The sequence below is a fragment of the Mugil cephalus genome, chromosome 22 (assembly GCF_022458985.1).
Source record: "Mugil cephalus isolate CIBA_MC_2020 chromosome 22, CIBA_Mcephalus_1.1, whole genome shotgun sequence".
NCBI classification, from domain to species: domain Eukaryota; kingdom Metazoa; phylum Chordata; class Actinopteri; order Mugiliformes; family Mugilidae; genus Mugil; species Mugil cephalus.
In genome coordinates this window covers 12099380-12113248 of record NC_061791.1, presented here as the reverse complement: position 1 = coordinate 12113248, position 13869 = coordinate 12099380, and the positions used below count along the sequence as shown (strand labels likewise).

At 42.5% G+C, this 13869-nt stretch overlaps 1 protein-coding gene across 1 annotated transcript in view; it reads left to right on the top strand.

Moving 5' to 3' along the window:
- ahcyl2b (adenosylhomocysteinase like 2b) overlaps positions 1-13267 on the top strand; it is a 39880-nt gene extending 26613 nt beyond the window's left edge. Inside the window, exons 3-17 of the mRNA XM_047575078.1 lie at positions 852-995; positions 1429-1529; positions 1619-1721; positions 1879-1973; positions 2212-2318; positions 2707-2823; positions 2984-3047; positions 3648-3736; positions 3828-3898; positions 4799-4893; positions 5582-5680; positions 8453-8521; positions 8615-8693; positions 9336-9456; positions 10639-13267. Coding sequence (XP_047431034.1) covers positions 852-995; positions 1429-1529; positions 1619-1721; positions 1879-1973; positions 2212-2318; positions 2707-2823; positions 2984-3047; positions 3648-3736; positions 3828-3898; positions 4799-4893; positions 5582-5680; positions 8453-8521; positions 8615-8693; positions 9336-9456; positions 10639-10645 — 1361 coding nt within the window. The 3' untranslated portion in view covers positions 10646-13267. The remainder of the gene's footprint in view (positions 1-851; positions 996-1428; positions 1530-1618; positions 1722-1878; positions 1974-2211; positions 2319-2706; positions 2824-2983; positions 3048-3647; positions 3737-3827; positions 3899-4798; positions 4894-5581; positions 5681-8452; positions 8522-8614; positions 8694-9335; positions 9457-10638) is intronic.
- The last annotated feature ends 602 nt before the right edge of the window (positions 13268-13869 follow it).

Here is a 13869-nt window from a genome sequence, read left to right as displayed (position 1 = left end):
GTTTGATGAAGGGTTGCACTGACCATAGATCAACTTTCAGGTCAAAAATATCAGTATTTTAGGGGGCAAATAAATCACATACAGTATAAACTTTATATTTTTAGATTGTAGTTACACTGACTCTAACATGACAACAAGTTACATAACAAGTTCAGACCAAGACTTTAGTTTTTGTACTTTTTTAATTTTTGTTTTGTTTTGCCGATTTCTCTATGATCAGTTCTGTGATGCATAACACTTCTCCTTCACCGTCACATTTTCCACACCTGGCTTTGCCCCAGAATCCTTTACACGTATCCGTACATCCACCCCCTCATGATCTCCTCAGCTCACATTCTCCCCCACCCCTTTTCCTCCTGTCACTACGGATGGAAGATTTCAAAAGAAGATTTTTTTTTTCCAACTCGTGGATTATTCCTGGTACAGCATGTTCTTTAGCTTAGCATTGTTAGAGAGTTGGCAAGGAGTGCAGTCTTATCTGATAGTGGCCTGTGGTCATTTAGAAAGGGCAGTGAGAGTGATAGTGAAGTGTTCAAACAGCCAGATACTGTTGTGAGTTTCTTTTTTGTTGTTCTTTTACAAGGTTCAGTTTGGCAGGCGGCTTTATAATCAATAAAACTCATTGCCGTCCACTATCTGTGGCCTACAAAAGTCAAAATTGCAGGGTTGGGAAAAAAGTGCATGCTTGAGGCACTTTCCACGTTGTGTTTGCTCTGCGCTTCAGAATCCAGTGAATCCAGTTTGGGGCCGACTCACGCATGAACTTCTTTATTACAGCTGGTGTTTTTTACCAGCAAAATCCCACCTTTGCCGGCGTGACATGCTGACCGTGCCCGTGCGTTTGTTTGCAGCGGCGTCATACACGGACAGCTCCGACGATGAGACGTCTCCCCGGGACAAACAGCAGAAGAACTCCAAGGGCAACGGGGACTTCTGCATCAAGAACATCAAGCAGGCCGACTTCGGGCGCAGAGAGATCGAGATCGCCGAGCAAGGTAACTCAAAGGGGCAGCGAGAGGTTAGCATCTGAAAGAAATGCAGGGCGTTTTACGAATTGTGGGAGAAGAAGTCAAATGTCAGAGGAGCATTGCAGTCTCCTCATTAGTTCAAACACATCTAAGCCGTTTGAGTGAACATTTAATTCATATACTTGACACATTAAAGCAAATATAAGTCCCTCTCAATCAGATTAAAGGCCTAAAATATCAATGTATAAATGTCAAAAGTCATGTTACTGGCATCTTTCGCTAATTATTTGTCAGAATATACAGAGAGCCTCAGCTGAACCCCGTGGGCTACACACAAACACATCACATCCTCAGCATCAGGAGCCCCGTCAGCTGGATGCGTCGGAGGATTAGTAACGTAGCATTAGAAGGATTAAGCGGTGGGAATTCCTTAACCAATGGGCTGATTCCTGTCTTCCAGAGATGCCGGCGCTGATGGCTCTGAGGAAGCGAGCTCAGGGGGAGAAGCCCCTCGCCGGCGCCAAGGTGGTGGGCTGCACCCACATCACCGCTCAGACTGCCGTGAGTAGGAGCGCGAAAAAACGCGCGCGGTCCGATCGAGCGTTACCCCGGCAGCTGCGAGAAAAAGTCCAACTTGTGCCTCTCCCCAGGTGCTGATGGAGACCCTGTCGGCTTTGGGAGCCCAGTGCAGATGGGCGGCCTGCAACATCTACTCCACCCAGAACGAAGTGGCAGCTGCTTTGGCAGAGGGAGGTGAGAACATGGGGTATCCTGCGCGCGACACCCGACCTTTACTTCTCACCGCCGAGAATGTTAACGCGCTCTCCCTTTCACATCACATCACACCCCCATCCATTATCCTTCACGCTCCCTGTCTGCTGTGTTTACAATGCTCGCTGTCTTTTTGTAGGTTTCAGCGTGTTCGCGTGGAAGGGTGAGTCAGAGGATGACTTCTGGTGGTGCATCGACCGCTGTGTCAACGTCGAAGGCTGGCAGCCCAACATGGTGTGACACCCACGTTCTAAACAAAGCTTTCTAGATCATGAGGAAGTCCTCATAAATAGTGCATGAGCATGCTGTTTATTTTAACACTACATCAAATATATCGGCTCTATTTTTACAACACGTTTGGTAACCTGCCAATGTGCACGAAGGAACATGGGGGGAAAAAAAGAATAGTGAGTTGTACATTTCACATATTAATCAGGTTCTTTGTCCCAATCTGATTCATTCCCTCTGTCAGATCTTGGATGATGGTGGAGACCTGACTCACTGGATCTATAAAAAATATCCCAACATGTTCAAGAAGATCAAGGGCATCGTAGAGGAGAGCGTCACCGGTGTGCACAGGTAGGACACAGAGCGCTCACGCGTCTTTGTTACAGCCTTAAAGAATGTTTATAGTAAAGACCGATATTAAACATTACACTGCTTCGGCTGAAACCCCTTCTCTGTATCTTAAAGGAGAGATCGGTCAAGTAAATATTTACACAGACCTGCAGTAGTAGTCTTACCAGTGTGGTAACATCGCCATCTAGTGGTCAAAATGTTGTCTGCTGTCAATGCACTGCAAGTGTGTAATTGCAACACATCAGTGTTGGCAAAAAAAATCTTATATTTATTATTTATCAAATAAATACTCATACATGAATAATAAATAAGATTGTGTAGTAGTTATCTTATACAAAGTTTGCATAGTTTTCTGCTTAATTGTGATGTATGTATTGTGTGTATGCAGGTTGTACCAGCTCTCCAAAGCAGGGAAGCTGTGTGTTCCAGCTATGAACGTCAACGACTCGGTGACCAAGCAGAAGTTTGACAACCTCTACTGCTGCAGAGAGTCCATCTTAGACGGGTATTTAACAGTCTCCTGTCGAACCTTACTACTCATTATGAAACGACTGCCTTTGTTATTTGATCTTTTAGTGTTGCAGTATTCCACTCGCCTCCTCTCTGCTCCGACCTGTCTGAATAAATATCAGACTGCCCATAAATAATTGTGTTTCTGTCCTCAGGCTGAAGAGGACCACTGACGTCATGTTTGGAGGCAAACAGGTGGTGGTGTGTGGATATGGAGAGGTGAGACTGGCATCTTCATACACCCTACATGCACACTGACAGATTCACATGGTATTCAAACGACAAAGAAGCATCTTAAATGTTTAACTTGACATGGAGCAGGCCTGATGCTGATGAATTTAGCAAAGTCTAGCCATGTTTCAAGGTTTATTGTAATTCACAGCACAAGATAAAAAATAATCTAAGAAACCAGAGAATAAAGCATGAACGTAGCAAAGAACAGTAAAAGTAAACAACCTTGGACAGTGGTCATTTAAAGTACAAAATGAGTATTAATCAATACCTGTATAAATACTGTTTACACATTCTGTTAGACCATTATTATCTGGGCTGTTTGTGGTTTAAATTACAGCCCAGATAGAAACAGTCCTCCAGAGGTCTTCTCTAACGACGCCTAGGTTAGGCTTCAGTCCAGTGACCCTCTAACGATAAACTGTAATGGATTATTCAGATTAGTATTAATGAGCTACTGATTTACTGTGACGATTAACATGTGATAAGACCTGGTACATACTATGAATACGACACACTCACATCTCAGTCCCTTTTTTCAACACCAGTGTGGACAGTCTCAACATCCTCTCTCTCTCTCGTCCTCAGGTTGGAAAAGGGTGCTGCGCCGCCCTCAAAGCAATGGGCTCCATCGTCTACGTCACAGAGATAGACCCCATCTGTGCCTTGCAGGCCTGGTAAGCCTGAACTTTTGAGTTTCTCTTCTGGATCGCTGCCAGTGTTTGCGTCACATTAGTCTGTCTTACACACTTTATTTTTACCAATCAGCATGGATGGCTTCAGGCTGGTGAAACTCAACGAAGTCATCAGACAAGTGGACATAGTCATCACCTGCACAGGTCGGTTCAACCTCTCTGTGTGTCTCTCTGAAGAAGACGAAGAGCGTAAACAAGGGTAGCCCTGTTGGTTTTGGTGCTGGGACAAACCACAACTAAGAATAAGGCAGTCAAAACATGGGGAAAATGCTAAATTATATTTTGTGCGAGACATAAAACTGTCAGTCCTGGCGTTCGGGGCGACTAGACAGATATTCAATCACTGTAATCAGTCCGCAGCAGTTACTAATCAAGTTGTCGGTGCAGCAGCCAGGGAGCTGAACACATAATTGGAGCAGAGAATTACTTGTGTCACTGCTTCATTACCTAATCCTGCTGGCAGGCCCGAAGCCTCAGGCTGCCTTTAGAGTTCAACTGCAATTGAATGGAGGGAAAATAATAATAAAAGGATGCGTGGAATTAGTGTCACATTTCCTAACAAATTTCCAAAGTGTACAGGCAGTAGCTGTAGTGAGGTCATGTACTAGTAGCTCCATTAAAGTCCACTCATTAGATCAAACCTCAGAAACCTTGTTAGAATAAGGTGTGGGAAAGATACCTTGCAGTCTTTCAACTGTGTAACCTTTCTTTTATCTCATTCATGTGTTAAAGAGATGTTAGTTTGCTTTGTAAAATAATTAAGCTCCTTGATCTAAATGCCAGGTGTAGAGTCTTTACAATGTGCTGCGCAGACAAGTGGAGCATGTAACTAAATTGCGTTTCCAGACCTAATTAACTCTGCTCAAGTTCTGAGATAAGTAATTAAATCACTAAAGACTTTCTTTGTTGGGTTTTTTTGTTCACTCAGCCTGATCAGTCCCTTTTCATCCTGACATTTGATAAAACCTCTTTCTCTGAATCTTCTTCTTCTTCTTTTTTTTTGCCTTCTCATTGTACCTCTTCTTTCTTCTTTCCCCTCATCAGGCAATAAGAACGTGGTGGTGAGAGAGTACCTGGACCGCATGAAGAATGGCTGCATTGTCTGCAACATGGGGCACTCCAACACTGAGATCGACGTGGTCAGTAACCAGCCTGCTCAGACTTAAAACACACTATTTTGTATTTGTCTGTGTAGTTATGTTAAACGGTCAAAAGTCTGGATGAAACAAACTTGCTCTTTGTCAAGGGAGAATTATCGTTATGTGTGTGAAACTAAAACACAGTCCCTTCCCGTTAGTTTGTCGAATGTCCGTGAAGCTCGACCTTGGGGAGTGATTGCTCAGTGTTGTCATGGTAACTGTCAGCAGAGTTTTACGTGCAGTAAAAAGCCTGATCCACAACCTACAGTAACAGCCTGAATTAAGCTAGTGGACCTCAACAAGCTTGTGGGCAATCTGTCTTTAATCCAACTGAAATCATCCTCATGAAGGATTTCGACCTAACTATTTAGCCTAACTATTTAAATAGACGCTGATGACATTGATCAGAATATAACTTTTTCACATGATTACATGAGGCATTTTATGCTGACTGGGCTGAGAGAGGAATGAAAGGTTTCTTTAAAAGCAGCAATTGGAGCAAAGGTATGTAAAGAGGAAGTAGTTCTTTACTTACATGGGGAAGCTGGGTCATTTTAGTCATGGAAAAGCAAGTTAGTCAACCTTTGTTAATGTGTGTTATCAGAAAAAACAAGTGGTTGAGAAATGGAAAAAAAATAACAGACATGAAATGTAAATGATTGTGGATGATGTTTTGCTCACTCTATAGGCGAGCCTGCGGACTCCTGAGCTAACCTGGGAGAGGGTGCGCTCTCAGGTGGACCACGTAATCTGGCCTGACGGCAAGAGGATAGTCCTGCTGGCAGAGGTACGCAGTCACAAACACACCCTGATAGATCGTATCAGTGTGACTGATCATGGATCCTGCCACAAAACAATGGTTTTCCAGTCCAAACTGAAAGCAGCGTGACAGCACACGCGCCAAATACTGTTCTAAAGAAATTAGTCAGAACGCATGCTTAATGTGGTTAGATATAAAGGAAATCGTTATATTTGGTCAGCAAACTGCAGGGAAAAAAAAAATATTTGAAGAGGAAACAGGCAGATAAGACAGACGCATACTGTACGGACTCAGTTCTGCGTATTCATAATGCAGGTTGAGATGATGTGTGTGTTTTACAAGCTATGACAGAATGAGAGCAGTCCATCAGCGTCGGGTACACTGCCAACTCACCAGTACCTGCGTCTCTGAGGCTGTTTGATCTGCAGCAGGTTTCAACCACATGTCTGCTCTGAGATCCCACTCAGTTTGGATAATAAACGGAGCAATGCTACAAAACAAACATCTATAATAAGTGGGGCTGTCAAAATTAACACATTACTCCAGATTAATCCATCATCATGATTAATCTGATTAAAAACCTATCTGCAGCAGAATGACTCTGAACGTCTCTGGTAACACGTTTCAGGCAGTTTTTCCAAGTAGAGTTACCACCACGCATGTGCAAATGTTCAGTTTATCTGGTAATGACAGGGAACAGAACCAACTGATAAAGATGGAAGATGCCTAACAGCTCATTTAAAAAAAAAAATAAATAAAAATTATCATGTAGCAGTCAACTGACATTAAGTATTATTGTACACTCTGCAGGAAAGAGTTTTCACCGAAGCACTTCCAGCTTAAAATACCACATTAATGCAAATGCATATGTTAGTCAGGGATTCTGGTGGCACTATTACGTCGCCCACACCTCCTCTCGGACAGTGTCGGCAAGTTAGTTTGTCTTAGTAACTGCTGAAAGAAGAGCAACAGGGCCACACAAATAAGTTGTTTTATTGAGACTGTTGACAAGTACATATATATTCCCTTCGTTCTTGAGTCTGTTTGCTCATGCTAAATGAAACGCGATTGATATAGATTAAAAATTAATGATATTTAATCGCGATTAATCAAAATTAATCCACAGCAACCTTGTGATTAATCTGATTAAAATTTTTAATTGTTTGACAGCACTAATTATAAGTAAAAATGCATCATCTTTTCATCATTTAGTGAATCACGGATCTGTCTTTCTTCCAAACTTAAAGCACTTTTTTAAACTTTCAATGGGGAATGTGTCAAAAGAGGAGCCATTTTTCATACTTTACTTAATTGCTTCTCTATACGCTCTAACTCCATAACTCTATACACTGATGCGTTTACTTATACAAATTCTCAGCTCCATTGTTAAGACAGAGAAAAAAGAAAAACACACACAGATCCTCTCAAGAATGAGTCAGTGTCCATACTTTACGTTAACGCCTTATCGACAGTTTTTATTCTGCTTTCATCGTTCAGCAGCAACACTACAACCTTTCTCTGTTCCCCACACTTCTATATTGTTTCACTTTCAGGGGTCTCAATGCAGTACCAACAACAGCGGCAACATTTAGGAGAAAAACAAGTAGATATTTTATGTTGTGGGCGAGATGATGCACTGCGGTAACTCACAATGATGCTGAACTGCTGAAGGTCGAGTCTTAAAAAAAAAAAGAAGACATATTGCATGCAGTATCTCCTTTGTTCAGAGAGTAATTTTGACTTTAAACAGTTGTCACTAATAAATACGTCTAGCCCTGATTATGTATCACTCTTAAGAAGTCGTTATCCTACAGCTGCTAGCTAAGTGTGAAGCTTTGTAGGCAGGAAGCAGTGTTGTCAGATTGGACTGAGGCCGAGTGGCTCAGTCAGGACCAAGGACGTCCTCTCTCTCAGAGAGGACGTCCGGAGGTGGTGAGCACAGACTGCGTCTGAACTGACGATCCGACCAACTCTGCTGAAGTCCTATGTATAAGCAGAGTTTGAATTAGAGTTATGAATGATCACAAGGATTAGAGTTTAAAAAGAATGTATGTCTGGCGTAACTTCACCTACTTCCAATGTTCATGAAGGAGGGAAAAGGGCAACAGTTGTAGTAAAAGGTTTACGACTTGTTGGAGTTCAACTTGAAGTTCTTCCAAATACCACAAGTGTTGCTGTAAACTTGGCCTCCTCATAATGTGTGAGTAAGACACCACTCATTGCTTCCACAGTTTGTAATATATCACCACAAAAAATGTCGCTGTTCATGGTTCTGAAACGGCGCTGGTGATCCATTAGAGACGGTGGATGTTTTCGTATTCTCTGCTGTGTTCCAGATGTTGGCGTCTATTTGCATGCGGAGCGCAAAATCTCAAGTGGACACATTTTAACCGCGGGCGTGCACACACCAACTTCAAGCTTGTTACGTAATCCGCGTGAAATTTGTTGGCGCTCCCACGGTTTGAGGGAATAAGATGCGGGAGACGGACAATGAGCTCACGGAGTGGCCGTTAGCTTTTCTGCTTTGCCGCATTAACCACTCCCACTTCTAATTTCGGACCGATCACAGAGTAGTAACCAGACGCCACACGAAAAAAAAAAGTTCTGCCCGGTCGATGTGTCCAGAACAAGCTGCTCGAACTCCCATGCAAGTCACCGAGAACACATGTTAACACCGAATCTGAACAGGGTTTACCATATTTATCATCACACCCAAGTTTCACATTCTGACAAGAGGTCCAACATATTCTTTGGTTTTCTTCCTCTACTCTAATCTTATGTTTCTTTCCTCTCCTCCAGGGCCGTCTGCTGAACCTCAGCTGTTCCACCGTGCCCACTTTCGTGCTCTCTATCACTGCCACTACCCAGGTACCCGACCGTGGACTCATTTCTGACACTGTCTCGTCCTTTACAATCAATAACAAGCAGTTTGTGGTAACACTTGTGTGTGTCTCTGTTCAGGCGCTGGCTCTGATAGAGCTGTACAATGCCCCCGAGGGACGCTACAAGCAGGATGTTTACCTACTGCCCAAGAAGATGGGTAAGATATTCTTTATTTCTGAATGCGTCGTCGGCAAAAAACTTAAGCGCTTCGTGCTGGAATAATAATAAGCTGGACTTGGTATGATATATATGAGAGAGGCGCGCTGTCAGGTACACAAGTGGCCACCAACCTCAGAGATCTACAAGATGTAATTACAGCTAGTTTGTTTTGGCCTAGTCCCAGGACTTGCAGACACACTGCATTTATCTCCATAGACAACACAGGCAGTCTCATCTGTTCAGTCCAGAGTCAGCTCCCTGGACAGCAGATCATTCACAGTGGAATGAATCCTGTGTCTGCACACACATCTGTGAGTGCATACAGCCCCCACCCAGCAGCACGTCTTAGCTTTGGTGGAGAGCATAGGACATACAGTGAAGCAGGCAGCCAAATGTAGGTCACTCTGTCAGCACAGCACAGCAGAGGACACACCAATATAAAGAGAGAGAGAGAGAGAAAGAAGGGATTAGGTGAGGAGAAGGAAAGTCTAAAGGAAGATAGAAGACAGTAGTCGCCACAGAGGAAATGATCAGGTAACTCCCAGCACCTCCCTGCCACTACCTTTTCATATTTTGGTTTCAATAATTAATCGGCCGCAGACGCCCGCTGAATGTTAACGCGTCCTCTCGCCCTTTCCAGACGAGTATGTGGCCAGCCTACATCTCCCCACGTTCGACGCACATCTGACAGAGCTGACTGACGAGCAGGCCAAGTATCTGGGCTTGAACAAGAACGGGCCCTTCAAGCCAAACTACTATAGGTATGAAATCGCCTCAACACCCCTGGTTTGGACGGGGTTAATTTTCAGTAACATTTCATTAAGCTGAAAGCACATCCACGTATTCAGTATAAATCCCTTCAGATACTCTACTGGATAAAGTTCAGACAAACACGAAAAAAATTATGAAAGTGCTCTTGTAATAAGGACATTCAAAGATAATGACGTCAAACTTGAGTTCATCCAGTTCAACACTTGTCTGGTGGTCTTTGTGCACCTTAGCGCACGTTACCTTGACAACGGTGTCAGTTTAACTCTTAATCAAGTCAGTTTAGGTTGTAATATTAATCAGTTACAGCTCAAATAAAAAGGCTGCGACCTCCATGTTTGAAGACAGATTTTTCAGCTGTAGAGTTTTAATAAGGTGCATTTTTTTTTTTTTTTCCTACCTGAATACGTAATGGAATCTCAGAGTCTCTTATCTGTTAGTTCATTATCTAGTTTTGTACGTAGCCAGTGTTGCCAGATCGGACTACAGCCAAGTAGCTCAATCAGATCTCAGGGCACTTTTTTCAATCCAGAAAACACCATTACAGTATTGGAAATAAATAAACATTTTTATTTCAAAGATACAGGCTGCATCTGCAGTTTTTTTTGCTGTGTTCAACCTACTCCGGCATTCGAGGGCTTATAAAACGACTGATGACCCTGTTTGAGTTTGCAGACTCCGGGGCTGCGTTTCTGTCATGACATGCAGAAAGTGAGACTTTAACAACCGGCTGTTATCCGTCAGTATGTGCGCCTCCCCGATTCGTCGCCGTCCTTACCTTGACACTTTTTTCCCAGAAGAAAACAAGGACATCGCCCTCGACTACCAGTGATTAATTCTACACGGATAACAGCCTGCAGACACCGCTGACCTTGTTGTCTATGCCGGCGGCTGTTGCGCGGTTAAACTCTGCAGTTTATCTTGCAAATACTGCTCGGATATGCAGGATGCAGGCTATTATACTGAGCAATTTGCAACGACCCCCAGTGGAGTTATCAGTCCTGCATGAAACGTTTTCAGGATTGTAGCGTGGATGGAAATTATTTCTTGCATTAGTTATTCTGGCCATGAAATAACAGTCAATACTTTTCAGTTTTCAAAATTAGTTTTTGAAGATTTATCGTCTTATTTTCTGATAGCAGCGTCTAACTCATTTTTTTGTCTGTATTTTTAAGGTATTAAACCAGTCTTGGGGTTGAACCAAGGAAATACCAATACTACATGAATCGCACAGACTCATTGAGGGAGGAGGAGGACGGAAGAAGGAAGGACGACAGAACAGTCAACACACCTGCTTTATATCCTGGGGAACAAGGGGGAGGAGCTCTGACTGAGCCCTGAGGGTGGGGAGGTGGAGGGGGGGGGTGGGGTTTTTCCCTGTGCTTATGGCAGTCCTTTTAATTTATTCACACTCGACAACAGTAATAATAACGTTAACTCGGAGCTGCTCCTGCCATCCACCACTAGCTAGCATCCCGACACCTTCTCCTCCGGAAGCCGTTCCCTTCCACTCGTCGTTTCACCGCCATTATTTCCACTCATTTTTGTGTCGAGCTGTATGTAAATCCTCCATCCTCCCTCCCCAATGCCAGATCTTTTATTGTTTCTCTATTAAAGATTAATTTACTGACGCTAACAAGATATAAGTGATATTAAAAAAAAAAAAGAAAAAGAAAAAAAAAGAACTTCATTAAAACAAATCTGAGTGTATGAAGATGACCTTTGAAGATTTAATGACGGACATTTTTTTTTGTTGTTGTCGTTTCTTTTCTACTCTTTGTGATTTTTGTTCTCTCTTTGTTTAATATTATTATATTTGGAAGGGGTGGGGCTATAGTTAGTGGGAGGGGTTAGGTGGGGTCTCAGGGTCCAATCATATCAACTTGTTTTATTTGACTGAGATTCACCGTTGTCTGTTTTTAAGATTTTTTTTTTTTTTTAAAGACGTCCCTTCGGTTCAGCAGGTTTAGGGATTTATTTGTTTTTGTTTTTTTTATTTGAAGTATGACTGGATGGTGACTGGTTCCTCCAAACTGTCACTCAAACTCACAGTGAGACCATCTCATTGGCTGCTTCTTTCTTCCTGCTGCTCACACGATGATGAAAACGAAAAGCCTTTTTCATTTAGTCTTTTCCTCTTAATGACTCTACTAGAAGCGTGGCAGGCTGTCGGATCATCACAAGGGTATACTGTATATTTAGATATTTATATAGAAATTTTCTATCTTTTTCCTTTCCTGCTCCATCCATAGTTTCGGAAGAAAAGCAAATATGTCATGCAGATAAACGATTAAATGTTCTAATGATAAGTGTAATAAATGTACTGAAACTCTCATTTTGAAATACTGTGACAAAATATCGACAGATATACCAAAACCAGGCCGGTACTTAAGCAGATTTCTTCTATCAGGTCCTCATGAACAAGTATGGTGCTGTTCAGATTTACTGTACTTACCGCACACAAATAACACGACTCTTTGGTACTCGAGTGCAGTCAGATTATTCAGGTTTCCATCCAAGAAACCAAATTCTACATCAAACCGGTGAGCACCTACAAGGGATTTGTTCGGTTATAATGAGCTGCGTTCTTCGCCATCCTCGACAGCTCCTCCCCGGCCGACCTGACGCCAGAAATTAGAAAGTCCTGACGGTGGTTTCACCCCGGCTGCCGAGTACGCCCCCCTCCCCCCCCATTGCTATACCGACGCTGCCCCTGAACCGGTCAGGTTCTCTTCTCCCCTGCAGGGAGACGCCGCCAGCTCTGCTCGCAGAGTGGGATCTAATGCTAAAACACACATTTACCTTGGAAAACAGATGAATCATGTTACGACAAACATCAGGCACAAACGGCACAAAAAGCTTTACATTTTAGTTTTTTTAATTTTTTTTTTTTTTTTGGTTTTGGTGACAACATGACTGAACGTTATATCAACCAAAGTCTTTAAAGGAAAAGTTCAACATTTTGGGAAATCAAATTTTTCCATGTTTTTGTTAACATTTTGTCAAAAAAAAAAAAAAAATGATCATCTTTCCCACAATGTCAGACTGTCCCTTTAATTGTAATAATTAAAAAAAAAATAAAATTAAAAAAAAAATTCAATTTGAGAAACATTTTTAAATATCAGTGTGTGGGAACCTACCGTACGCCCGTGTCACGCTATAAAATACCATCCTTCACTGTGTCCTGTGTCCCATTTCCCCCCCTGCCAGTTATTGTGCATTCTCCTCTTTGTGCTGTTGAGAATCATTTCTTGAAGTTGTGCGTCTTAAGTCTTACTTTTTCCCGCTGTGTGAATGTGCTCTCTTGAGAGAAAGGCGAGGTGATTAAAAGAAAAACGCCGTGTCTAAATGTCTTTCTGTATTTGCACACATCCTATTTTCTCTGTGTGTGTGTGTATATGTGTGTGTAGGCCATAGTTGCTTTGTTAACAGCTGCCTCAGGATCCTTAGCCTGTGCGTTAGGGGCGAAAAGAAACCGTTTTTTTGTAAGTTGGGAACTGACCGACAAGTGGGCGGGCCGGGGAAAGACACCAGCAATCGTATATGTGTATATACATACTATATACAGACATGACAACCTTTAAAAGTATAGGAAGGCAAAAGAAGAATCGACTCCTGTATTTATTGTTGTAAATCCTCATGCAGTGCAAACTGGCAAAATTCTCAAACATGTTTTAAGTTGTCTAATAAAGGAAAAAAAAAAACAACCTATGTTTAAATATTGCAAGTGATAATGTTAGATGATGAGCAATAATTAAAAAAAAAAATCTGTAATCTTAATGAATAAAAATGTAAAAATTGTAACGTTTGCCGTGCTTCTCCTTGACTCCCAGGCCAAGTCCATATGTGGGTGTTTGGTGTGTTCCAGTCTGAGTGTGTGTATTTATGTGTGCAGGGGGAAGGGGGGGGGGCCCGCGTGTGCAGCTGCTGAGGTCCGTCACGGCCGCGGTGAGCTCATCTGAGCCGACAGCGATCAGACAGGCAGGGACGTCCATGACATCAAGAGAGCTGAGCTGGCTGTGAGCCTTTATTTATTCCTGACGCACGCGTAAGTCCACATCGACAGCTTTGACTGAAAAAGATGCGACTCGTGCCAGTTTAAACCAAGATTAATAAAGGTTTTTATTTATATGTATTTAGGGGTACTAGAATAGTACAGAGTGACCAGTTTAATCAGTGAGTTGATATCAGGGGTGGAGGTAAAGGGCTACACCTCACAGCACCGACCCTGTATTCTGAAGAACATATATTAAGGATTCTTTCTGCATCTGCTCTTAAAAAGTACCTTGTACACATATGTGTATTTGGTAGTTCTGAAGTAGAGACATTTGTACAGACTACAGTCACTCTATTACTGGAATAGCATTGTACTCGGATGACCTCTGCAAAATGCATTCTGGGATACC